This window comes from Pollicipes pollicipes, unplaced genomic scaffold (assembly GCF_011947565.3).
Source record: "Pollicipes pollicipes isolate AB1234 unplaced genomic scaffold, Ppol_2.1 Scaffold_6052;HRSCAF=7182_pilon_pilon_pilon, whole genome shotgun sequence".
In the NCBI taxonomy this organism is placed as follows: domain Eukaryota; kingdom Metazoa; phylum Arthropoda; class Thecostraca; order Pollicipedomorpha; family Pollicipedidae; genus Pollicipes; species Pollicipes pollicipes.
In genome coordinates this window covers 14,772,871-14,796,451 of record NW_023596805.1, presented here as the reverse complement: position 1 = coordinate 14,796,451, position 23,581 = coordinate 14,772,871, and the positions used below count along the sequence as shown (strand labels likewise).

Here is a 23,581-nt window from a genome sequence, read left to right as displayed (position 1 = left end):
CGCCCCGAGGCTCCGAGGCGGTGGCCCGACCCCCTCTGGCGGCGAAGCAGCCCAGCATGGCGATCCGCCCGCCCCGGGGCTCCGAGGCGGTGGCCCGACCCCCCCCCCCCCCCTCTGGCGGCGAAGCGGCCCAGTATGGCGATCCGCCCGCCCCGGGGCTCCGAGGCGGTGACTGTCCGCCCTCTGCCGTCTCACCGAGCCTGACAGCCGCTCCGTTCGGCGCCACCCGTGTATTCGCAAACTCCGCACATTCACACGGCGTTAACAACCTCGCTTTGTTCGCGTTCCACCCGCAGGTCGCACATGGATTTACGGGCGGCGGACGTCCACACAGAGGGCGCCACAGTCACTGACACACGCTGGATCCGGAGACAACACAAACACACACGCGCTTCACACCAAGTCGGCACGGCCTCCGACGGTGCTGCCACCTGTGGGCGACCGCGGCACCGCCCAGCGTAGCAAAGTTCGCAGCCGTCAGCTGATGTTGCCAAGCCGCGGTCCGCCGCCATCACGCCTCACGCGCCGCCAGGGTCACGCCATCTCTCACGCCCGAAACCTCACACCTCACGCCTCGCACCTCACGCCTCACGTCTCGCACCTCACGCCGCACGCTCGCACCGACCCAACGCCGGCGCGCAGACAATAACTTAGTTAGAATGGTACATGAGCAGGCCGCGGCGCGCCTGGCTGGCGTGCTGCCACGCGCCTCGAGTTCGCTGAGTGTCGTCATCCCCGACAGGAATGCACAATCGCTGGCGCCGCGGTTGCCGCGCACGGGGTCACGAGGTCAGGCGACCGCGGTCGGGAGCCCGCCTGAGCCGGCGGCGGCGCTGGCTGGCTGGCGCGGCGACACAGCGCCGCCGCAGAGTCGAGTATACGATGGCGGGCCGGGACGGCACACCTCATCTCCACAAGGTGGGTCACACTTCCAGGCCGGTTTGGGCCGATTCAGGCCAGTTCGGGCCAGTTCGGGCCGGCTTTGTCCGGCGCGTGGGACTCCTCTATACACACCGGCAGGGTGTAACCAAATGCCCCTCGGCAGAGCCCCGGTCGCCGCGGGGTTTCGGCCGCAAAGCTCCGGTTCGCGTCCGCCTGGTGTCGGTACCAGTCGCTAAAGTTTGTTAAACTACCGCTAGATGTCTCTAACGAGCCTGGTCGTCGCTATCGTCGGTTGTGTCGTTCTTATCTGAAACAGAAAAAGCTCTCGTGAGAAACCAGCCATAACAAATCGAGGGCTCGTTCAAAAACCATTTCACAACCACAAAGGTGATGCACGCCGACTCACACCACCTGCACGCGGAGCGTCCGATTTCACCTGACCACTCAGCGGGTGGAGGCACCCCGTCGGTCCCTGAGAGCGCTGCAAACGGTTTCACCTTACCCTTTTTGCCGGTGTAGGCGTGCTTGCGCAGGCGGTCGTAGAGCTCGTCTTGTCGGGGCGCGCCGTAGATGCTGGCGTTGGAGCGGGCCAGGCTGTTGGCCTTGGCCGGATGGAGACCGTCTGCGAGCGGGAGGAGCAGGGCCGGTCACACACCAGGTCACCACCAGCAGGTCAGAGCGTGTTCGGGGATGGCCGAGCGCCATCTGATCACCGGCCACTGCACTTCTTAAATGCAGCCGCCAGCTGACTGCAGACTTGTCCGCCCAGCTACATAAACCAGCTGTCAGCTGACTGCAGACCCATCCGCCCAGCTACATAAACCAGCTGTCAGCTGACTGCAGACCCATCCGCCCAGCTACATAAGCCAGCTGTCAGCTGACTGCAGACCCATCCGCCCAGCTACATAAGCCAGCTGTCAGCTGACTGCAGACCCATCCGCCCAGCTACATAAGCCAGCTGTCAGCTGACTGCAGACCCATCCGCCCAGCTACATAAACCAGCTGTCAGCTGACTGCAGACCCATCCGCCCAGCTACATAAACCAGCTGTCAGCTGACTGCAGACTTGTCCGCCCAGCTACATAAACCAGCTGTCAGCTGACTGCAGACTTGTCCGCCCAGCTACATAAACCAGCTGTCAGCTGACTGCAGACCCATCCGCCCAGCTACATAAACCAGCTGTCAGCTGACTGCAGACCCATCCGCCCAGCTACATAAGCCAGCTGTCAGCTGACTGCAGACCCATCCGCCCAGCTACATAACCAGCTGTCAGCTGACTGCAGACCCATCCGCCCAGCTACATAAACCAGCTGTCAGCTGACTGCAGACCCATCCGCCCAGCTACATAAACCAGCTGTCAGCTGACTGCAGACCCATCCGCCCAGCTACATAAGCCAGCTGTCAGCTGATTACAGACCCGTCCGCCGGGCTACATAACCCTGCTTTTTTCGGTTCAACACGCAGCACCCTTAAAAATTATGCATCCGCAGTGTCAAGCATTTTTCCGTCTATGCCTTCCACCCACCACACCACTAATACTGAACTGCTGGGGGTAGGGGAGGGGGAGGGATCCAATGATACATCGGGCTAGGAAAGTTGTTGGTCTGGTATTTTGAACAGAGAATTACCAGGTTTACGTTGCGGAACACTCAACCTTTCACTGAGTGTGTCTTCCCCGCAAGGTTCTATGAGTTTACGCCCACTCACTGCTGACGACACCCTACTTTCCATTATAAATCAAGCGATTTTCTGTTGGGCGAGGGACACCAACTTCCCACGTCCCTGCCGGCTGCCTTCCCCGTGGCGCGGAAGCTCGGTCCGCAGGCACACTCCGCACCTCTCATGTAGGTCTCGTTGTAGAAGTTGGGCATTTCCCACGCGTCATCCTCCTCGTCGTAGTAGTGGGCGTACGTCGAGTGGTGCGACGGCGCGATGCTCTCGGCGTACGGTGTCGGTGCGCCGTAGTAGAAGTTCACCTGGTGACGAAAAGATGGTGTGAGTTTTCCAGTGAGATTGGCGGCGAACCCGTGTGCTAATCGCAGAACGGTGTCATGGCCAGCCTGATGAAGTGTCGCTGCACCTAAGGTCGCTGTTTTCTGGTGACTGAAGCCAGTCTCAAGTAACATCGCGTGCGTATCATGGCTGTGGGCTGTTGGCTTTTAAATGAACCCCTAAACGCAGACTAGACCGAAATATTTAAATCGGATGTTTACCCAATCGCAACCAAACGCTTTCGAAGCACAAACAGTGCCCTGGCGCCCTGTCTACTCCCGGAAAATATCACGGACAGCGGAAGGGCACTGCGCTGTGGGTGACGTCATCATCATAACGTCACGCCCGTACCTGGGAGGCCGCGTCGGGCGGCAGCGTCATGGCCTTCTGCACGGGGTCGGGCTGCTTCTTCTTGTTGGAGCGGGCGCAGATCATCCAGACGAAGAGCACGCAGATGATGGCTACGACGACGAAGCCGGCCACACCGCCGGCGATGTAGGCGAACTTTGACTTCTCCACACAGCGCTCACCTGCGGAGAGGGCCGCCGGTCAGACTGTGATGCGCTGCCCGCCGGCGCTCAATGCCCGCCAGCAGCGGCTTCGGACGCTCCAAACACGCTCGGAGGGGCCGGGGAAACCGCAAATCCGAGGCGTCCCGTACACCGGCATCTCTGCAGGACTAGATCTCGTATGAAAAGACAGTTTTGTGTGCCGCCCCTGTTACGAACGCGAGTCGCCCCCACCTCACCGACACGCACGTGTAAACCTGTCCCAATCGCCGCGGAGCGACATCTGCACGCAGTCCTGGCCTGCGCCGTCGGCGCATCTCCGTGCCCGGCGCGGAGCCTCACCGGTGAACGAGCCGATGCAGCTGCACTTGGGCATGCCGGTACGCTCGTCCTTGACGCAGACGCCCGAGTTCTCGCAGAAGTTGTCACACCGGTCCGAGCAGTTGAAGCCGTTGCCGCTGAAGCCCAGCTTGCACTCGCACTTGAACGCATTCGTTTCCGTGTTGATCAGACAGATGGCGTTGGCGTCGCACTTCTTCTGGTCGCCGGCGCCGTCGCATGGGTTGATGCACTGGTCGGCGCTGGTGGCGGCAGTCTGCGGACGCGCGCGAACCACACGTTGGAAAGTGATTGGAAGATGACGCTAGTGGAATCAGCGTTATCGGTATCATGATAAACATTTGTGTATTGTTTCGAAATGCAAATTTATACCGAATGGTTTGCATCCGTGGCTTTGTGTTCAGAGCACCTGGTAAGCATTGCTTGTTGCGTGCACCCTGAACCCACCACCCAAGTCGTGCCGCCCAGTTCAACGGATAATTTTGCTTCCGCCCCTTCGCCAGCAGACAGGAATGCGGAGGGATTTACGAGCGGCACAATACCGCACCATGATCGCTCCGGGCCTGGGTTGGCCCTTGTTCGTCAGTTGCCAGCTGACCTTTTCTGTTCGATCGGGCCAAACATTACGCCCGCTCTGGGACCTGCACCCATTGCCGCTGAATAACAAGTCTAGCATATTCCCTTAGACCAAGGGGACGGCTAGACCATGCAGTTAATTCTTGACATTGGCCCCAGCAGAGACAGTGCCTCTAACAAGCCACAACAAGACAAATACGTTGCATGCGTTCGTACATGATGAACATACTCTCTATTGAGTGAGCGTTGTGTACCGCCTTGGCCGACCACCGCCCACAACGCGGAACACACGTCTTAACTGCCGCCAGCTACGAGAATGGCCTGGGCCGCATCAGACGAGCCCAGCAGTGCAGCGTACACCAGTCGGCCTGCCTGACCGGACCAGTCGCTGCTCCACCACTGGCAGTCTTCACGCCGGCGGCGACTGCGCTCCTTGCGAGAGGGGAGACACCCCACGGGCCGGACCGGGCCGGGCCGGGCCGGTCGCCCGTAGGCTCACCTGTTCGGTGGTGGTGTCCGGCCGGCACTCGATACACGAGGTCTGCTGCGACTGTGGCTGGTACGTGCCCAGCGGGCATGACATGCACCGGTTACCGCCGGTCGTGTTCAGGAAGGAGCCTGGCAAAGCAGGAGCGCCGGTCAGCACCCGGGGCGTGGAGGTGGCGGGCCCGGGCGGTTTTGCCCAACACCGGGATCAACACTGCGTCCACCACAACACAACGTCCCAAGCGGCAAACGATCGAACTCCAGTGGACATGTAGAAATCTAAACGCTTTTTGTAGCTGGGAATCTGGAACATCAGAGGCAGTGTATGCGACCACCGAGTCAGCCCCGCTGCAGCTGGAGCAGCACTACACCACACTGGGGTACACGGACAACTGCGGTCTCTCTCTCTCTCTCTCTCTCTCTCTCTCTCTCTCTCTCTCTCTCTCTCTCTCTCTCTCTCTCTCTCTCTCTCTCTCTCTCTCTCTCACTCTCTCTCAGCGTTCCTGCCCCCCCCCCCCCGGAGGCATTCATCCCACTCCAGCTGGACGGTTGCCCTGCTTTTACCGACGGTTCAGCGGTCACCAAACAGTTACCAGCCGCCCCAGCCCACGCCAGGCTCCGGCCGGACTGGCCGGCGAACCAGAGCCTCCCCGCTGCCGACCCCGCTGCCGGCCCCGCCACCGACCCCGCTGCCGGCCCCGCCACCGACCCCGCTGCCGGCCCCGCTGTCAGCCCCGCCACTCACCAGGCTGGCAGACGGGCAGCGAGCAGTCATCGACCAGCGCCGAGCCGGTGCCCAGGGTGGTGGTGCCCTCGGGGCAGGCCACGCACGCGGGCTGCACGCCGCGAGTGCGGTACGTGCCCCGCGCGCACGGCTGGCACGTGTTGTCCAGCGACAGCTGCTCGCCGTTGGCGCACTCAGCCTTGCACTCCTGTCGGACAGAGGTGACGTTAGTCCACAGGGTATCCGCGGAACAGATATTAATTCGACACCAAATGGAAATGCTTTGGTCGCAATGAAAGCACGGGCTAGAATTTTTGGAAACGTGGAAGCTACTCTTGAATGTTCAGAGCCATACCAGTCATTCCAGAAAAAGACAGATGCTCCAGCACGTGGACACACAATTTCAGCTAACAGATAAATAGATGTGTTTTATGAGTAAACATCATTATTGCGACAACAAAATTGATCACGGCGGAACAATGACAACTGCAGTTTTTGTGAATCAGCTAGGTAGCATTTCTTGGTGGCGGAGGCGGAGCTTGGGTAGCAAGCTGAAGTTGTGTTAAGTATCCCGCAGAATACACGTGCTCGCTCATCAGCTAAGCCGAAAGCAGCCGGCGGGCGGGGGTCGAGCTCTCACGGTAGAAACGCTCACCAAGGTCGGGTCCGGCACCTGCCGTCCGCCAGGACCACGCCCAGATGGGCCGGGGACAGACAGGAAATACCGTCGGCACAGCCTTGAAACGCCGAGGGCTAGCGACACCTTCCCAATCGAGGATGACAGGCAGGCACCGCGAATTGGAGCCCACCTCTCAGACGTCTAAGAAGCACAGCGGCCCGCTTTGGGCGGGCCCGTGCCTCTCAATACGCGACAGAAGCGCACCTCTCCCACCCTTTCATCGCCGCTCTTCTGTCCGTCCTTTGTCTTCCATGCCGACACGCCAGTGGCTGCCCCAAGACGTCGCTGCCCCTTCACCTGCCGGCCAGCTGCTCTGTACCGCGCCGGCGGTCACCAGAGATCTGCCTCACTTTGACCCGCTCGCGACCCCGCCAATGACCCGTGACCGATCCCGTACGTGACCCGTGACCAGCCCCCGCTCGTGACCCGCTCGTGACCTGATCGTGACCCGCTCGTGATCTGTGACTGACCTCTTTCGTGATGCTCTCAGAGGTGCGCGTGGTCAGGCCGAGGCCGCAGGGCACGCACGAGAACTGGCCCTCTTCCGGCTGATAGTTGCCGAAGCCGCATGCCTTGCACACGCGCAGTACGCTGTCGTAGTAGCGGCCGGCCGAGCAGCGCTCTGTCCAGGTCAGATAAGATCAGATAAGGTCAGATCAGGCCATACCACCAGCGCCTGAACAATCAAGCACACACCTGGCCATCGCATCTTTGAGTGACAGCACAGTGCGCACATGACGTTATGTGACGCACGCATCCAAACTCTTCATCCAAACTCTTCATCCAAACTCTTCATCCAAACTCTTCATCCAAACTCTTCCTACCACAATTCGTCAACACCCCAACAACCGAGCGCTCTTCAACACTGCCACTCATGATATTCCGGAGGGGCATTAAACCGCACAGCAGCAGCTACCCACACAGCAGCCACATTAAACTTCGTCAGCAGCTTTCCACGGGACTCCCGGGCCACTCACCCTTGCACTCCTCGACGCTCTGCGCGCCCTTGATGGCGGTGACGGCCGGCTTGCCGGCGATCTCTGGGCATTTCTCGCAGCGCGACTGGCCCTGTTCGTTCTGGTACGTGCCCACATCGCACTTGACGCACGTGCGTGTCTCCCGGTTGTAGAAGGTGCCGGCCGCGCAGGAAACTGAGGCGACAAAGGGGTCACGTCAGGCGGGGGTCGGAGTTACGTCAGTGGTGACGTCAGGGGAGTGGAAATGGGGATGTTCAGGGTCACGTCAGGCGGGGGTCGGGGTCACGTCAGTGATGACGTCAGGAGAGTGGAGGTGGGGATGTTCAGGGTCACGTCAGTGGTGACGTCAGGGGAGTGGAGGTGAGGATGTTCAGGGTCACGTCAGGCGGGGGTCGGGGTCACGTCAGTGGTGACGTCAGGGGAGTGGAGGTGAGGATGTTCAGGGTCACGTCAGGCGGGGGTCGGGGTCACGTCAGTGGTGACGTCAGGGGAGTGGAGGTGAGGATGTTCAGGGTCACGTCAGGCGGGGGTCGGGGTCACGTCAGTGGTGACGTCAGGGGAGTGGAGGTGGGGATGTTCAGGGTCACGTCAGTCGGGGGTCGGGGTCACGTCAGTGGTGACGTCAGGGGAGTGGAGGTGGGGATGTTCAGGGTCACGTCAGGCGGGGGTCGGGGTCACGTCAGTGGTGACGTCAGGGGAGTGGAGGTGAGGATGTTCAGGGTCACGTCAGGCGGGGGTCGGGGTCACGTCAGGCGGGGGTCGGGGTCACGTCACGGTCCGGCCAAGATGCGGCAAGCTTGGGCATGTTAAGGCCACAGCCAACAGTCGGGGACACATACACGGACACTGCGTGCAAACTTAAAAACTATGTCGTTATAAGTTATATGACTTTTTCAATTCTGAATTTCCCATACAGCTAAACAATTTTACATCCCCTCCGGCTGGCAACTTCAGACGAAAGCAGCAGACAGCGCTCGGCCAGGCCGAGACGTGGCGAGCGGGGAGGGGTGTCACTCACCGCACTGGTCGCCGACCACCACCTTGCCCTGCTCGCAGAAGTACTCAGAGTCCAGCTCGAGCGAGGACGGGTCGGGCACCACGTTCGGAAGCTGCGACTGAACATCAAACTCTCCCTGCCGGAGGTCAGGGACACACTGTCAGAGGGTGTCACGGACGGCGCGCTGTCAGCTGACGGACCGGCACGCGCGAACGAGCGTGCCGGTGTAAACATGAGCCGCTAAACAAAGCGACTGCTATGTTGAACACCACAATGCTCGCATAAGCCACGACATGCAGGGCTTTTTCCGTTTTGACGGTCTACGTGGCCAGGTAGCACTGCAAACCACCACCCACACCCAGCCTCCATCGGACAGCCTGTCGGCCGCCGGACCGCCGGCCGGGGAGATCAGGGCCCGTCAGCGGCGGCAGCGGCGGCAGCGGCACCTCGCAGATCACGACCGGTCTGGGAGCGCGCCGCGCCGCCCTCCCACGCAGCCGGAACCGAGACGACGGCGCCGGCAGCTGAGCAGACCAGCAGCGAGCAACCGCGCGTGGCGGCCAACACCGCACGACGACCGCATTCGTGCAACCCCCCTGCCCTCCCCGCTTGCTTGCTCACTCGGCATGGATGTTCTTCATCCCATCTGTCAGGTTCAGGCTGGGCCTGCCCTTGCACCTGCGAATGCGGTGTCGGCCGCCGGGACTGACGCTGCCGGGCGGCCGCCGCCTCCGCCGGTCGCTTTCTCGTCAGCAGGTCTCGGCGAGAGCGCCGGCCAAGTTGCCGGCACGAGAGGACCGGCCGAGTCTCCGGCACGAGAGGACCGACCGAGTCGCTGGCACGAGAGGACCGGCCGAGTCTCCGGCACGAGAGGACCGGCCGAGTCGCTGGCACGAGAGGACCGGCCGAGTCTCCGGCACGAGAGGACCGGCCGAATCTCCGGCACTGGAGGACCGGCCGAATCTCCGGCACTGGAGGACCGGCCGAATCTCCGGCACTGGAGGACCGGGCCGAGTTTCCGGCACGAGAGGACCGGGCCGAGTCTCCGGCACTGGAGGACCGCAGTTGCGGACGGTCAAGGAACTGACCAGACCGTCGAGACTGAGGAGCCGAGGGACCTGCCGCGCCAACCGGACTGAAGACGGGACGAGGTTTGGCAGCTGCAGCACCGACCGTATCAGGGAGACCTGAGACAATACGAGCCTAGCGAGCCAGGAGACCATCTCTATGAAGCCGAACAAAGCCGAGACGGTGGGGTGCGACCTCAACAGAGAAGAGCACGCGATCGCCAATCGTAAGCCGTCGCCGGCAGATAAAGCTCCAGCGAGCGGAGGCTTTCCCACGGCTTGATCGGATCCAATTCTATATGAAGCGGTAAGCAGAAGCCGAGGAGCGACAGACCGGTTGTGGAGATGGCATGGCGTGAGCTCTCTGCCGATGAGATCACCAAGGCAGCAGGGTGGTCCGTGAACAAAGACACGTGCATTCCCGCCGGCGAAGCAGCAGTTATCAGCCTCGTACGCGGGCCGTCATATTAAAAATAGGCCGTCCAGCAGCAGTGTAACCGCAACATGCGCTGTGCAGGGCTAAATTCGTTGGCACTTCGCTTTCTGTACTAACAAACACGTAAAAACGCACTAGAAAACCGGTTTGTGGTTCCTCCACTGGCCCACGCGTCGTCGAGGCGGTGTGCAAGGTTACTGAGCGGCCTCACTTTGATCGGATTGGCCGCGGACTGACGCTCCAGCACGTGATCAAAACACGCCAGCGACCTCTCAGCGAGACAAAGCCCGGCGCTAGAATGCCGACCGCGGATCAGACCGCATTCTGCTGGCCCGACGGAGGACGCCGGTGCTGTCGGCAGCGCGTTGGAGACTTGGACCAAACAGCAGTGAGTGCCTCACATTTTAAGGATGGTGTGCACTTGTTCTGTTACGAATAGACGCCCTTGGGCTGCTTGCAGCGCTCCACAGTGCTGACAGATCATCTCTGCCGATAAAGGGGCGCGATTGCGGGCTATTACGATGACCGCCACGTGGGCATGATTGCATAAGCACAACAATCATGTGCCCACATCAGCTAAGCAATGAGCGTGATTGCCGTGACCTCTCTGACAGCTCTGGTGAATGAGGAGCAAGGTCGCACAATTCAGCAGCAGATGCGGTCGAGGCTACAGCAGCTAATCTGACCGGAACGGCAACACGGGACGCACGCCCGCCAAAACAAAATTGACATGCAAACTAGGGTTAAGGCGGTCCCGACGCGCCCAATCCAGCACGGCTTTCCACGGTGCGGATCATCCCACCGCGTGAGCGGACTTATTACCGCGCTGAATTCTTTCCTGCGTGGAGGTCGCCGAGCTCGTTTCGTCCGGGAGATGTCACATTTCAATGTGAAAACAGCATTTAACTGGGCACAGCGTACAATGCCGTCCGACCCAGCTAGCCGGCCAGCAGAGAACTCCAGCACCACTGGCACCAGTCCTCCAGCACCAGCAGTCTACCACGCCCGGTCCGCCAGGTCCGCCAGCCTCCGTCATCGGATCACCAGCCCCGCCAGTCTCCGTCATCGGATCACCAGCCCCGCCAGTCTCCGTCATCGGATCACCAGCCCCGCCAGTCTCCGTCATCGGATCACCAGCCCCGCCAGTCTCCGTCATCGGATCACCAGCCCCGCCAGCCTCCGTCATCGGATCACCAGCCCCGCCAGGCTGCGTCGGTCCATCCGCGCTAATGGCGTACGCTCGTCGCCTGCGTCCATTTTCCATGCGGTGGGGTTCGGCGGACAACGTCCGCGCCGCGATGTTCGCCGGCCCGCCAGCAAAAACCGCCAGCGGTCGGACCACGCCGCCCCGGGCGCCGGTGTCATTACCTGCGCCATTGTTCTGGGGAGCCGGGCGGACGGTGCGTGCGCGGGGTGCGTGCGGGTGCGAGTACGGATACGGCTGTGGAGCACGAGCGGCCGAGCGCGGTGTCAGTGACAGTTATTGAATGGCGCTATGTTCCGCACGGCGGACAACGCTGAATGCCAGCCACCGGTGGAGACAGCAGAGAACCGCCGGAGCGCCGCTGGCTCGGGCCAAAGCAGGAGAACCTCGCCAGGCATCCAAGGAACACGGACCCGCCCGGGCGCCGCGCCGCCGCCGGAGGGCGACAATCCCCGCCGATGGGCGTGCTCCCGCGCGCGTGACCTGTTCAGCGCGAGCCACACGGTGCTTCTGTGGCTGTCCTGCCGGACCGTTGTGTGCTGTACCGCAACGTTTGCGTTCCCCAGCCGTCATAGGCCGTGACTGGACACGCCCATGCCGGTTTCGTCTCTGGTCGGCCGCTATACGGCACATGTAGCGCTTTTCCACCAACAAGTGGCATCACCTGCAGCCCACCTCCCCCGCCCCTTCCCTTCGGCTCTGGCTAGGCTTACGAGTGACCACCTCGCCTCGTTTCGGCCCCTGAGCGCGCCCCTGTGCGGGCACGCCTCGCCACCCTTGGCACTCACCTTCTCCAGGATGATCCTCTCGATGAGCTTCTGCACATCGGTGGCTTGGTTCGTATCCGGGTTGGTCACCGGACCGCTGGAACGGCAGGGCGCACGTCAGACACAGAACGGGAGTGCGCACGTCAGACACAGAACGTCAGGGCGCACGTCAGACACTGAATGGCAGGGCGCACGTTAGACACAGAGCGGGAGTGCGCACGTCAGACACAGGACGACGGACACGCTCAGTGTGGACGCCGCACGCTGGGCGACGCACGGTAACCAGCTGAGCAGCATATGTAACTCGACGTAGGTGTATGCATGTATGTATGCAGAGGCAGCCAAAGAGGCATGCCAGCGCTGCTTATGAGAAGCGAGGAGAGGTGAGGCAAGCCGGAGATCTGCGACAAACACGTCCCGAGAGAGAAACTTCGAAACACAGGTAAGTGGGTAAGCAAAAATACCACGCACCATCGACAATGGCTTTAATTTCGACGATTACCAACAGTCTCTAGTACTGTCTACTCCTGCAGCAACCCTCGAGTGGTCTACGCGGTGTCTGAACTAGGACAAGGCTGGCACTCTGCAGGCCTCCGGGGCTCCCGCATTATTCCAAACTTTATGCAAATTGAATGGTCTGTGCAAAGAAACCGTACCATGCATGTTACACACTACAGTCTCAAATAGCCCCGGCGTCCTTCTGCCCGGTCTGGTGTCTTAGAAGCAAGACAAAGCAGGCCACGAAATCGTGCTCAATTAAACACCGTCTCAAAGGGAGGAGGGGCGCGGCGGGAGAGGGAGGGAAACAGCGCCGGAGAGAGTCGACAGCCGAGCAGCCCGGATCACCATCGCCAGACGAGAGCTCGCTGCAGATCCGGTTCGGCACGGCCACGGGGCCAGACGTTCACGGCCGGTACGTGGCCGCGCCCGCCGCCGCGGCAGGGCACACAGGCCCTCCCGTCCGGCCAGGGTTTCCGCGAGCCGACGGCGGCTCCAGCGCGCCTGTTTTTGTGATGCGGGACAAAAACAAGCTGCGGTGGGAGCGGTGGCGGAGAGGTATGCGGCCCGGGCTCCGACGGCCGGCCGACCAGCGCGGCTCCTGACGTACATACTGCGGAGGAGGGGAGAGACCGGAGCGAGCGTGAAAGAGGGAGGGGGGGGGGGGGGGGCGCATCTCTCGCGACCGGACCAGACCGGGCCGGCCTCGGACACGGCCGACTGACGCTGGAGAGGCGTGTCTCGCCGCCAGATGGCGCGGGGCGCGGGGCAGACGGCCCGGCGTACCGCTGCGAGTCCGGCGACGCGCACCTCTCGCAGACCGCTCCCGGCGCCGCCCACGTCCCGGACTGGCCCAGAGAGTGGCGCCCCACCCGAGCGGAGAGGAGCGTGCCACAGAGCCGAGAGAAGGGGAGCGCCTCCGAGGGACCGCGGTATGCGGCCGGCCATGGCCGAGCCGGGGCGCGCCGCCGGGCAGAGGCGCTGCCCGGCTGCCCGCCCGTCCGGCGATCGTCCGGCCAGGCCGGCGGCGTCGCGGCGGACCGCTGGCCGCCACAAGCAAGTGGGCCACGCCGCCGAGCGCGTCACAGGTGCGCCACTGGCGCCATCAAACGCCGCTTACACGGCGGCGAGCAGCGCCGCTCCGGCCGTCAGGCACTCGGCGCCGGGAGATCTCGCCGCGGAGACGGCGAGAGCCGTGGAGATGGCGTCGGAGCTGCGGACGGGCAACTCGAGCTGGGGGAGGCGGCTTGACGTGCAGAGAGGCTATTTACAGCCGCCCGAGACCAGGCGGTCCACGGCGCCGACAATCACAGAGGCTGATGTGCCAGCGTCGTCCGCAGAGATGGCGGTGGCGGCACGTAGGCGCGTTACAGTGAAGGGCAGAAGAACCAAGAGGAGTGTAGCCGACATCACGGAGAGATCAAAAGTAGACGGAAAGAAGCCGGCGATGACCAGAAATCCGCAAAAAATAGCTTGCAGGTACGAGGGCCTCTAACTTTTCAGCAGAAGCAAAGCACCCTAAGCCTTTCATTGGAAGACTGCATCACAAATCACTCATTTTGCAGGTGTGGGCAAACCGAGCTAGTTTTCATGATTATCCCTCTAATTCATTGCAACGAAAGATAGCAATGCACTCGAAGAACGTATAAATTTCGGAGGAGTGGCTGTGGCTGAAGGCATGACATGCGGCTGTGGACGACGACCCTGTCGGCGGGCCACAGCCCTGTTAAAACCAACAGTGGCGCCTGCGTGGGCTTGCTCGGCTGTCAGCGTCTGGTCAACAGAACGCCTCAAACACCGCTGAGACGGGGCCGGAGGCGGATCCCGCGCCGCCGTCTCCCACCAGTCAAACCCAATTCGCGATCGACACACTGTGGTCGCGGCGCGCGATCGTAAGTGAAACGTGAGACAATGCGTTTCGGCGGTTGTAATTGGAGACGGGCGTCGCTCGGCGGGCGTCACGAACCCGTCCGCACGCGGCCGCTCGCCCCTGCCAGCGCGCCAGCCCAGCGTCGTCCGACCCCATTCTCATCGGGCGTGCGCACGCGCGCGAAAAAATAGGTCTGAGGGGTGGTCACACGGCCGGCGCCAGCCAATTCGTGAATTAAGCTTGTCGTTTGGCCACGAAAAACGCGATGAAATGTAGGTGGCAGATGGATTCTCCCGCCCTCCGGTGGTTGTTCATGGCTGGAACCGTACCCGGGGGCTAGTGGGTGGATGCCAAACACCAAGTGAAGACGCCATTTGGAAATTTATGACGCCTGGATGCAACGTTTTCAGTACGTGTATGAGCGTTTTCGGACTATTTTCTCCCCAGAAATTTACTTTCTACGAGCTTCTACGAGCTTCTCCAACTCTTCCAGGTGGACCTATGTTTCGCACCAGCGTGACAATGACAAGTTACCAAGTACAACACTACGACTAACGCATGCTGATCGCACCGAGAAACTCTGGCAATTTGGTCGATATAATACGACCATACACGACCCATAACTGCAGAGCCCATCGCGGCACGGAGCCCCCCCCCCCCCCCCGCCACCCAGCCGTTCGACGCCCGAGCCAGCCGTCAGCCGTCCCCACCCCGTCCGGACAGTCGTCCCCACTCCGTCCGTCAGCCGTCCCCACCCCGCCCGGACAGTCGTCCCCACCCCGTCCGGACAGCCGTCCCCGTCCCGTTCGGACGGTCGTCCGGACGGGACCGCTGCGCTATTGGTCAGGGTGGGGTCACTGGCCCGTGTGAGGAGGCGCTGCCGGGCAGGTCGGCCGAGCCGCTGGCCAGCGCCGGAGAGATGCGGACCGGCGTCGACGACAGGTGGAGCTGACGAGGCCACTGAAGTGGCCATCACGAGGGGCAGAGGCGGCCTAAGGATGGGCGGAGCTGGGTCACAGGGGCGGACGGCGCTGGGAGTTCGGACAGGAGGTCACTTATGTAGTGTACGGCCAAGGATAATATTCAAATAACGTATGTATCTAAGAAGGAAAGCACGTAGAGAGACAGCTTCGCGTGCTCGTTTTCCTTAACCAAGAATCAGAATTGTTTAGAGACCGGAAAAGTACCGTTCGTGCTCAGCCAAATACTGGATGCTTAGCATGGTCGGATCAAAACAGATACTGGGATTAGGAGACCGTCGAAAATATTTGGAAGCCGAGCTATTGCACGATCCCACTCCCTTATAATCACCAGAATCCCCCCCCCCCCCCCATCCTGTCTAGATCCCACGGCTGGATCTCTGGCGCGTTGCGGGGGGCGGGGAGCATAGAGGGCACATCACGACCCTGGAGGCGAACACACCCAGGGGAAGGAGCAAGCCACTCACCTCACGCACGCTAGCTCAAGTTGCGACACCAGGTGTTCCATGCCTCTGCCTGCACACATGAGCAACTATCGATTGTTGAACGCATCCGAGCTGACAGTCGCGGCCATCCGCCCGACTTGTCGAGGACAATACGTTTTCTTCCGTGGTGCCGTCATTGTCACAAATCGCAACAATAGGCCGTAAAACGGCTGTGCGCCCGCGCCGCCCCCAGCCACCGGAGTACGCAAAACACACCGCCCGTCTGGGTCCACCTGTGTTATTTCCGGATCAGACAGCAGCGACGCACGTGAATTATTCATCAGCTGCCAACCCACCTGGTGCCCTCCGGCCCACCCGCTGTTTGGTAGGCACTGAAGGCCGGCCTGCTCTGGCCTATCAGCGCGCCATTAGCTCCCCGTACTCTTGCCCTCTCGGAAAGGGGTCCCACGTCGCGCAATTAACTTGTCGAATAACCACCATTTGCATCCGCTTCGTTTTGTGCGCTGCCTGACTCAGTGATTGACTCTGGGATTGATGTCCATGCATTTCTAAGTGCGCGCGAGCGTCTGAGGCGGACGGCGATCGGGTCGATTTCTCCGCGCGGCCGGGCGGCGCAGAGGGTCGCCGACGCGCGCGCGCACGCCGCCCCGTTTCTGGGCCGTGGGCGGCGGGGCGAGGCGAGACGTTTTGCTGACTCAGACCCGCCACTGCGGCTGTCGCTCTGAATCAGCTGTGAAAGCGCCCGGGTTAGAGAAAACCCCCCAAAAACCCGCGACCCACTGCCGGTCCATTTCGCTGGTCGAACGGCAGAATTGTGTATTTTTTCCACCGGTGTAATTATGTAAGTGGTGCACTTTACCTTTGGGTTTCCGGTACCGCGCCGATTACAGCGGCTTATTCACCAGACTGTGGGCCCTCTGATGAATGGACAAGGCGTCGCACTGTGATATTAAGAGGGTTATTGGTTCGTGGTAAATACTACCGCATGCTGACGCTTTCTCTTTGCTTCCACCAAGGAGGAAGACTCAGACAACTGTAAAAGAGCGTGTCCATCGCCAATGCAAAATGTATGGCAATTCGCTTACGAAATGGCACTGCCATCATTTTTGCATCCGTTAGTTCACCGAACTTTTTTTTAACCGAACACGCCATTGGCGCCCGATTTCGCTTTACGAAATTGACTTTATGCCATATTACCTAACTTAATATTGATATCGCCAAAAAATAAAGGTATGCGTTGTGCTGAGGCCGATCACGGTACGCGTTAGGGGCGGCAGCCTGCTGCGGGCCGGCCGGCGCTGGTGGCTGGTGCGCGTCCGGCGGTGTCGACAGCCGAGCGGCCCGCCTGCGGCGCCGCCGCTCCAGTCACGGCTCGTGTAACGTGAGGCTGCCGCCCGGTGAAAAGGCGTCACGCGGTCGCGAGCGTCCGCAGCGCCGGCGTGCTAGCGCTGCTGCGCGGTGCTCTTACATCACACGCCGTTCCGCCAGTTGGCCGGCGCTCGTGCCTCTCAGCGCCTGACAACCGCTAGTTAACAGTTTTCGATGTTTCCACCGCCTGGGGGAAATCTAGATTTACGGAACGGTTTGACACCCGGCCTCGCAGGGAGAGAGACGCACCGCGACGGACGCAGCCGCGCTGGAGCATCTCTATCTGAAGCAATCGCAACGATATACGTCTATTTTCCCACAGAATCCTCACACCCAGCCCGTTTAAAATCCCTCGTGTTTGGACTCCCACAAGGTCGACTCGTCGCGCCTACGCTATTCCCCAAAACGCCGAAGCTCGCTCGTCGGTGGCCGAGTCTGACCCGGTGGCGGCCGGAGCGCGGTTCGACCTGCGGGCGGCACGTCCGGCAAGCCGGCACCGCTACCCCAGCCCCGTCCCACGCTCCCTGACCTGTGGCCGCAGGTGGGCGACCCATGACGTCACTGCCGCGGAGGAGAAGGCGAGGAAGTGGCGCGGCGGTGGTGGGAGGGCCGATGAAGACCATGAGATTTCATGTCAACTGTTACCAAAGGGTAGGTCCAGGAAGGGGCAAAGTCACTTACCTAATCAAGCGTGAGGGCGGCCATAGCCTAAAGAAGTGTGGATAGGGGAATTGAAAAACTACATCGATAAGCCAACGTATTGGTACCGATTTGAAAATCCAATGCACCGTCTTGAATGGCCCCCGTAATGTGTAACGAACATATGGTCTAAGATGTCCGGCTGGACTTACTTCTGCGCCGGGAAGCTGATCTCGACCTCGTAGAGTCCGTCGTTGTCGCTGGCCTGTCGCCGGACGCGCGATCGCTGGCCGCAGTTGACGTTGACGTTTAGGCCGTCACACTCGTCACCTGCGGGGAAGACAGGCGTCACGGTCAGACAGGCGTCACGCGCACGGTCGGCAGAAAACACCCGGACGGCCCCGGCTAGAGCCGCACGTTTGGGCCGCACGGACGACCCCGGCTGGAGCCGCACGTTTGGGCCGCACGGACGGCCCCGGCTGGAGCCGCACGATTGAAGCGGCGAGGCACCGGAGCACCATCCTTACCTTTTACGAAGCGAAAACGAGAGACGAGAAATTCCCTTAAAATTAGCAAGGTAGTGGCGAGTTCACTTGTTTGCGTTTCACCGGAAACATCCCGCTTCAGCTGACAGCACACACGAGGGAGTGTGAAGGGGGGGGGGGGGACAGGAGGGCATCTCAGGCCGATCCGGGCCGTCCCCCCACACAGAAGGCCTCTGCTGCCTTCTGTGCTTCCCCCTCCCCACCCCCCCGCCGCTCCGCTGGGACCAAACACCATGCTCGTGACCTAAGAGAGGCGGAAACGGCGCGCTCGAGGCCGGAGAAACGAGCAGTCGCCAGCCGAGAATGGGCGGAACTGTGACAATGTCATGTGGACGTGCACTGGCGGAAATTTCGTCACAGCGACGGCGGGCGGCACGGGTTCGCGACGCGTAGAGGTGGGCGGTGCGAGTAAAAGGCTCACCGGTTTCAGTACTTGACAGCCTTCGCGTAAATCACGGTTCTATTCCCAGCCCCACGGGAAATTGGGACGTCGAATTACGCTTGACTGTGGCGAATTGATGCATAGCGTTTAGCGTCTTCAGTGAAAAAACGGCCATGTGTACATAGAACCTTGTCCAAAGATATTGTTGCTGAAGGTAGGGAATTACCATCGGAATGCATACTAACAGTTTGATGAAAATAATTTTTAGAGCGCCGTTTGGATTACCCACCGGTATGGGTTAAGCGGCAGCAGCTTATTAGAGCATGGCGCATTGACCTGGATAATGTGGCCTTTGCCTAGTCCCAACTATACGAGCCTGTTGTGTGGCCCGAAAACCTTCTCGCATATCACATTCATTATAAGCCCGAGACAGCGCGTGACCAGACAAGCAGAGACAAGTCCACAGCGCAACACAATACAATCAAACCAAGCCGTCTCCGCCCAAGCAGTGCCGCCTTCTGACGGCTGAGAACATGCAGTGGTATCTGAACATCGCGCCGCACGCCCATTGTGTCACGGTTTGCAGACATGTCCGCCCACAATCGACACGCTGCCGATGCCGGCCAAACACGGCTGGAATGCGTGAGCCCGTTCGGCAGAGTCCGGCCCGGCTCAGACACAATGTGCGCTCTTCACGCGTGGGTGAGCACTAGGGAAGACGTCCTAATCTACCGTCCCAACTGGAGCAGCAAACCCGCTGCGATAACGCCGCGAAATGCACAACAATTTAAAGCTCCACCTCGACCCGGCACGTGTTCTATATCGAACAAAGCCGGCGGCTGCAGCGGCCTGAGGCGCTCCACGAGCCAGCGCTGCCCGGAGCCCGTGAGAGACGCCGCCGCCGATGGCGCCACCAAGAGTCATTGTCCGCCGACGGGCGGCGCTCCAGCGAGGCAGGAAGTCTCACGGGCAGCCGGGGAGCACAGCTGGCTGGCCACCGCAGTGCCCCTGGCGTCGGACGTAGTTGGAGGCGCCCAGTGTTGACACGCGGAGGTGCCGCCGCCCGACAGGAGGGCGCCGCCCACACCGCCGGATGACAGTGCTTGACACCGTTAGTTTGCCGGGACATGGGAAGCTGACATGGGAAGCTGCGCTTATCTGGCGCCCGGGTGACGTTTTCGGTAGAAAATAATAATGCGATGTATATAATGATGTAGTAATGCGATAATAACGCGATAGCTGCAAGCCGCACATCCGAGTTTACATAAGGCGTTGATATAAGCCGTAGTTCACGCGCAGTAGCTGATATGAAGAATAAATGACAGTGCCTGTCTGTAACCGAAGTGCTTCAGGAGTAAACATGACCACTTGACATGCCAAGACACAGCGCGTAAATGTCTGTGTGTGCGTGGCGCAGGCCCGACGTCGTTGTTTTATGAGACGGGCCGGCGCATTCGGTGTCTGATGGCGTGCCGTGCGGCGGCGGGGGGCCACCGTCAGCGGCCTCTGGCCAGGCTCGGGGGGACGGGCCCGTGTTTGGCCGCCGGGTAGACGGAGCGAGGGACGATAATCCCAGGCGGAGGGAGGAATGAGCGCACCAGCCGGCGGCGTTGGTGGCGGCGCCGGTAGCAGGGTGCAAACAGCAGAGGCCAGCCGGCCCAGTTGGGAATGCGGAGAGGGTCGGCACAGCCCGGGGCGGTACGCACTGACGCCTGACACCCGGTGCCCGCCCGTGCTCCGTACAGCCGCATCAGCAAGGACTGGATCCACCGGAGGGGTCGCAAAACAGCTCACACGATATGAACGCCAGCGCAGCTGAAATGATCGGTCGGCGCGTGTCACTGGTGTGGCCGCCAGCGCGCCGTCCGGCAGTCCAAAGCTCCGAACACCCAGCGTCCACGTGAACGGAATCTTAAGAGCATTTCCCGCCTCGGTGAGACGGGCGCTGGACTCTATCGGCGCTCCCCCAGCGCTCCGCCCATCGTCCATTACCGGGCCGTGGGCCGGTGCTGAGCCGCCCGCCCCGCTGATTAGACCTCGGCCGGCGCTGGTCATCGGCCGCCTGCCGCCGCGCGCCGATCGGCCCCTGGCCGCCGCTACGCGCTCCCACCGCTGCTCAGGACTGGCTGGAGGTCACGGGCCCCGCGTGGCGATGGCAGCCCCTATCGGCCGCGGCGTCACAGGAGCGTCCCCGGCGATGAAGAGATAAGCCTCTGACAATGGGGTGCTGCGGTGCCTCGCGGTCCTGACGGGCGGCGCCACCGGCGGAGCAGCCGGGCGCCACCGTCGGAGACGCCCGGCGAGGAGCCAGGCGACATCTGCGGTGCCGGTGCTCATGGACGAAAAACGTTTGTAGAACGGTGTCTCATGAACACAATTTGGAATATTCAGGCCATGCTGTTGGAAATGCAGTCCATCTGGGACATGTAAAGCGAGAGTTGGCGAAACAGATGTAGACTAACGTAAATCTATATGCAAAGAAGATCGGCTGGGAGACGAGCAGGGTATTAATGCAAAGTCGTCAGATTCAACGGACAAATCCTATGCGGGCTAAGTTAATGCTATGCGTAGGTTCCCGTCCGTCAGATTCAACGGGCGGGAACGTAGCTTATCAGCTGCCAGATCAGATCAAACATTACCGAACAGCCATCTGACGTTTGACAACATCTGACAACCTCCCCCACCACACCATAAAGATGAGTCCGGAGCAAAGCCGTACCGCCGGGCTTTTCGGTTGGCCTGCTCAGCCCGGCTGCCTAGTCAGAGGCCGACGCGGTCGGACCGGGACCAGTGGTCCGGACCGGGACCAGCGGTCCGCCTCCGTACCGGCGGGTGACGAGACGGACAGCGTGACGGCCATCTGGCGCCGGGCAGCGGGCCGTGACGGCCGCCGCCGGGCCAGGCCCGCGCAGCGCCGCCCGTCACCGGTGGCCACCGAGCCCTGGCGCCGCCGTCTCGGCAGTCACTGGGGGCCGACGCCCGCCGCCGGAGGGGCGGGCGGTGTCCGCCTCAGGCCCAGCGTCAGAGGCCTGTCCCACGTCGGGCCAGGCGTCCTCCGGTACGGACCGGCCCTGCTCACCAGTGCACCGGCAGCCGCAGACGGGACACGGCGGCCGCAGACGGGACACGGCGACACCGTCCACGGGACACGGCGACGCCGTCCCGTGGAGAGGGCCCAAAACTGGCGCACGCCTTCAGTGAGACTCATCATCCAAATCGACAGTGTTTGGAGAAAACAAGGCGCTAGTAGCCGCGGCAGCGTGCAGCGCAGAGCTTATTTAGTCTCCAACCACCTACAGATTACAGTATGCTTGTGCATACCCACGCGATGCGTTGACCTAGTGTGAGCGTGCGACCCAGGCGTCCGGTAGCCCGCCGTGACCGCCCGGTGTCCGCTCGCTGGGGTGTAAGTGGGGCGCGTCTCCACCGGCGGCCGACGACAGCGCGATCCTATCGCGCGACCCATCCCAGCCGAGCGTCCGGCCGCCGGCGGCAGGCTGCATTAGAGATGAAAACGACCGCGCTGCATCCCAGATGAAGATCGGTGCGCCGCGATGGTATCGGCCGCGATCGGCCGGCGCCCTGGAGAGGCTGAAACGTCGCCGAGAGAGGCTGAGAGGCGGACACGTCCGGACCGGGTGTAATTGATGGCTGCCAGGCCGCGCCGGGAGGCCGCTCTCCATAAAGAGCGAGCCACGGCTCTTGGAGTTCAACCAGAGAGGGGTGGTCAGAGCACGGGACCTGAGACCGGGACGTCAGAGCACGGGACCTGACACCGGGACGTCAGAGCACGGGACCTGACACCGGGACGTCAGAGCACGGGACCCGATACCGGGACGTCAGAGCACGGGACCTGAGACCGGGACGTCAGAGCACGGGACCTGACGCCGGGACGTCAGAGCACGGGACCTGAGACCGGGACGTCAGAGCACGGGACGCGAGAGGGTGGGGCCCCGCTGGTGTGATATGCGCCGCCGAGTGGTATTGTGGTATTGTGGTATAGAAGAATGGGATCTGATTCACGGAGTCTGGATTAGGTTAGCTGGTGGTAAACTTTAGTGGAATTTCCAACCAGCTGTGACCCCAGCATGCTGATTTGCCAGCGGTGTGAATGCTGTAAAAGGATTCCAAACAGCCAGGCTTTGAACAGAGACTGCAGCGAGGTGCAGAAGCCGAAACTGTCTTATAAAACAAGCAAAAAGATCCATAACGCCGCGCGCCGCCGCTGGAGACTGCAACGCTGCGCGCGTGGCAAAGAGCCCAACGTACCGCTAGCTGGGAGACTGCATTCCAGTACAGGCCAGGAGCGTCTGTGCGCCAGTGGCAGCGGCGCCGCGCCGAAGGCATGCTAATAAGAACACCATCGGACCAGAGGCGGAGCCAGGAACCCGACCACGTCGGCCGACAGGAACGATTCGACTTTGCCTCAAACGTCGACGCTCAGCAAGGCCTGGCAGCGTCCGGTAAGACGCTGCTGGCCAGGCGATGTCGGCGACGGTGTCGGGGTGACACATGGAGGCCCGGCCGCTGCTGGTGCCGCCCATGCCGCCCGGGATTGGGGACACGGCTAGCTGTGTTCGCTCCCCGGTCGGCAAAACAAACCCATTACCGGTGGTCCCGGGCCGCGGGGATGGTTCGCCGACGGAGAGCGGGCCGCGCCGCTGGCTCCGCCGGGCGGCGCCACCGGGACGGCAGGACCCGGACTCCCCCGCCGGGCGGTGGCACCAGGACAGCAGGACCCGGACTCCCCCGCCGGGCGGTGGCACCAGGACAGCAGGACCCGGACTACCCCGCCGGGGTGGGCTGTTGGACCGGCGCATCCGGGACGGAGTGACCTCATGTTTCTCTGCGATCCGCGCCCTACATAGCGTGCTGGAAATACGCGATCCTGGCGTGCCACCAGGAAGCTCCAAAAGCTGGCTGTCAATTCTGTCGAGGCAAGTCAAGTTCAAGTCTGCGACTCTGCTTGCGAATGATTGGACAAATTATCAGGTTCTGAGGTAATGCTTGCGTAAGGCATACTTTGCACTTTTGTTAGACCCAGTTGGTGTCGGTTCCATATTGGTTTTCCATACATCGCACATGACCTATGCAGAACACTGCCTCCGCCATCAGAAATTCTGGCTTGGACGACGCCGGTGATTTGGCGGCCGTGCGCGCGCGCCATGACTGCGTCACGCTCCCGCGCAATAATGGAATCCCAAGTTTGGCCATTATCC

The 23,581-nt window shown here is 61.6% G+C and overlaps 1 protein-coding gene across 1 annotated transcript in view; it reads right to left on the bottom strand.

Moving 5' to 3' along the window:
* Positions 1-214: 214 nt before the first annotated feature.
* LOC119104286 (uncharacterized) overlaps positions 215-23,581 on the bottom strand; it is a 99,173-nt gene continuing 75,806 nt past the window's right edge. The window contains 12 exon segments of the mRNA XM_037227982.1: positions 215-1,189; positions 1,385-1,504; positions 2,719-2,857; positions 3,225-3,403; positions 3,725-3,977; positions 4,797-4,915; positions 5,529-5,715; positions 6,657-6,808; positions 7,164-7,337; positions 8,182-8,296; positions 11,656-11,731; positions 17,648-17,765. Coding sequence (XP_037083877.1) covers positions 1,146-1,189; positions 1,385-1,504; positions 2,719-2,857; positions 3,225-3,403; positions 3,725-3,977; positions 4,797-4,915; positions 5,529-5,715; positions 6,657-6,808; positions 7,164-7,337; positions 8,182-8,296; positions 11,656-11,731; positions 17,648-17,765 — 1,676 coding nt within the window. The 3' untranslated portion in view covers positions 215-1,145.